Source organism: Teleopsis dalmanni, chromosome X (genome assembly GCF_002237135.1).
Source record: "Teleopsis dalmanni isolate 2A chromosome X, ASM223713v2, whole genome shotgun sequence".
Classification (NCBI taxonomy): Eukaryota; Metazoa; Arthropoda; class Insecta; order Diptera; family Diopsidae; genus Teleopsis; species Teleopsis dalmanni.
This window is the reverse complement of record NC_051848.1, coordinates 71020568-71023070: the sequence shown is the minus strand read 5'-3', so window position 1 is coordinate 71023070 and position 2503 is coordinate 71020568. Positions and strand designations below refer to the sequence as shown.

Below are 2503 nucleotides of genomic sequence, written 5' to 3'. Positions count from 1 at the left end.
GGAGTAAATTACATTTTTCAAGTCCACTCGAGTTATCATATTCAATTGCAAGAACCCTTTATCGATTCGGCATGGCTTTGTATTTAATGCAGTTCCTATGCACTTACTTAATTTTGATGACATAATTATCGCTTACTTATAACATCGAAAACCAATTGTGCAATCAAAAACAAACAAAACATTTTTAAATATTTATAGTTCATAATAGTGCAGCAATTGTATCAATAAAGAGTTAAGAAAACAAAAGAAAAATAGAATTCGCACTGCTGAGGCAATGAACAGTAAATACGCCTTGACATTGAGTGCAATTACCCACAAATTGCATAAGTATCTCCGGCCACTTATAAAATAAGTGCTGACCCAGTTGTGGTTCAGTCGAGCTTTTTGCTGCACCACAGTCGGCATTAGTAGTTTCGATAGCAGCATTTGATCAGCATGAAGATCGCGAAGAAAGGTTTTTTTGAACTGATCGTGCTATTGGTGTCAGTGGTGGCGATAGGAGCAACACCCTTCGTTTTTAATCCATTGCCAGAAAGTACAAGTAATGCGCTGAGCAAACTACTCGGCGAAATTGGCGGAGCTGCTGATGATGTTATTGCCGTTATTCAAAACGCCACGAAAACTGGCAGCGCCAGTGCTGAGAATATAGCAGATCTCATCAAAAACGTTACCGGTACCCTTCTGCAAGACGCCGTAACTATTGGCAATCAAATTGAGGCACACTCCAGTGAGTTGATTAAAAGAAATATTAACGGTTTTCAAGCAACTTTGACCAGATTACGTACTGAATTGCAGATACGCAGACAAAACATTCGAAATTTAGCCAAACAAGCTATAATCTCACGCATTGAAGACTGGGTCCAAAGCGTGGCGCAGCTTGCTGAAAACGTACAACAACGCATTGATGAAGTTAAAGAAACTTGGAACGATAATATAAATAAACAAAGCGCACAACTCTTAAGTGATTGGAATGTATGGGCAAGTAATGTGCTAGAAAGAGTGTATCGGCAAACCGATGGCAATGAGGAGTTGATGGAAGCAGCTGAAAATATAATCAATGAACTCGTCAACACATACAGCGTTTTGATAAACAATTGCGTTGAGGGTGTTTCTACTGATTTGGAAAACTATCAAATGCGAGTAACAACTGCCTTGAGCAACTTCGAAGGACAAATCAATGAGCTGATAATTCAACTTGAGGAATGCATACAGACTAATAATAATACGGCACTCAGTTCTGATTGCAAAACTGAACTAATAAATCAATTACAAAACCTTCAAACAGTGCCTGTCACAATTATCGAACTTAATCTAGAGGGACTGAAACTCTCGCGTCCGAACTTCATTAAAACGCCATGCGTCAGGCAAACATTAGCTGATTTTGCTCTGCAAAAATTACGCACAGAAAAAAAAATTGCTGATCTTATAAAGAATGGAATTGGAAGCAGTACAAGCGCTACAGATGTCGGAAATACTGACGAAAGTGGTGCGAATGACAGCACAGATAACAGCGCAGGTGATGATAACACGGATGGTAGCTCAGCAGACAGTACTACTTCTGCATGAAGCGTCAATCTTTAAGGCAAAGTTTCCCTCAAATCATAAAACTGACAAAAGCAAGGAGTAGCAATCAGATTTCCTGTAACTGAGAAAAGCAAAATACCATATTTATCTTTATTAACTTGATGAACATTAATTTTTACATGCACGTACCAGGGACTTTTAAATATATTTCGGTGTTGGTGTTTTAACATATTGTGTAACAAAATATATTATTATATATTATATATAGATATCATATTTTTGGTTTTTTTTTCTTCAGACTAATAGGTTGGTACTGCTGGCCAGTCGAGACCATCCACAGTTTTGAAAGTTTTTTTCCTTCAGTTTTGTATATAGGTTGATAGTTTTGATCAGGTGATACTATTTGTAGACTTCCTAAGAATATAGAGGTGCTAGATGAATGCCCTTAAAGGTAGTGAGTGGCAGTATAAATTACTTTAGACTTATTCTTTGTGCATTTTATAAGATAATTCACTTCAACATTATGTACAAAGTTCTGCTCCCTGGTACTGGTACCTTCAAAGAATTCTATTTAAGTTCAACAATACCAGAGTAAAACAAAAGAGATGCTCCAAAGTTTTTTTGATTCCCCGTTTCTTATATGCCTCGTAAACATCACAGCTGATGATGTGAATACGTCAAAGTATTCATATCGTGTGAATATTGGTTTCAAATGAAAAAAGGACATATTTCCCGTTTGCATTTTTTAAGATGATAGTGGTTTACATGTATTTTTTTAACATGTATCATATCGTTGGGTCTAAGTCCATTACAAGGGGCAAGTCCTTTAGTTCGACTATAGACCTTTAAAAAAGTGCCATGACATTAGTATATAGGGAACAGTACAATATTTTAAAAGAATTGATTGTTTTTTGTCAAATATATGTTTACAGTTAACTGGAAAGTTTATACGAAATCCAAAAATCGTTAACAATAGACA

General features: G+C 36.3%; 1 protein-coding gene across 1 annotated transcript; it reads left to right on the top strand.

Moving 5' to 3' along the window:
- Nucleotides 1-435: 435 nt before the first annotated feature.
- Nucleotides 436-1566, top strand: LOC119688534. Its single transcript, XM_038103208.1, has one exon. The coding sequence runs from the start codon at nucleotides 436-438 to the stop codon at nucleotides 1564-1566; it is 1131 nt and encodes a 376-aa protein (XP_037959136.1).
- Nucleotides 1567-2503: the final 937 nt, after the last annotated feature.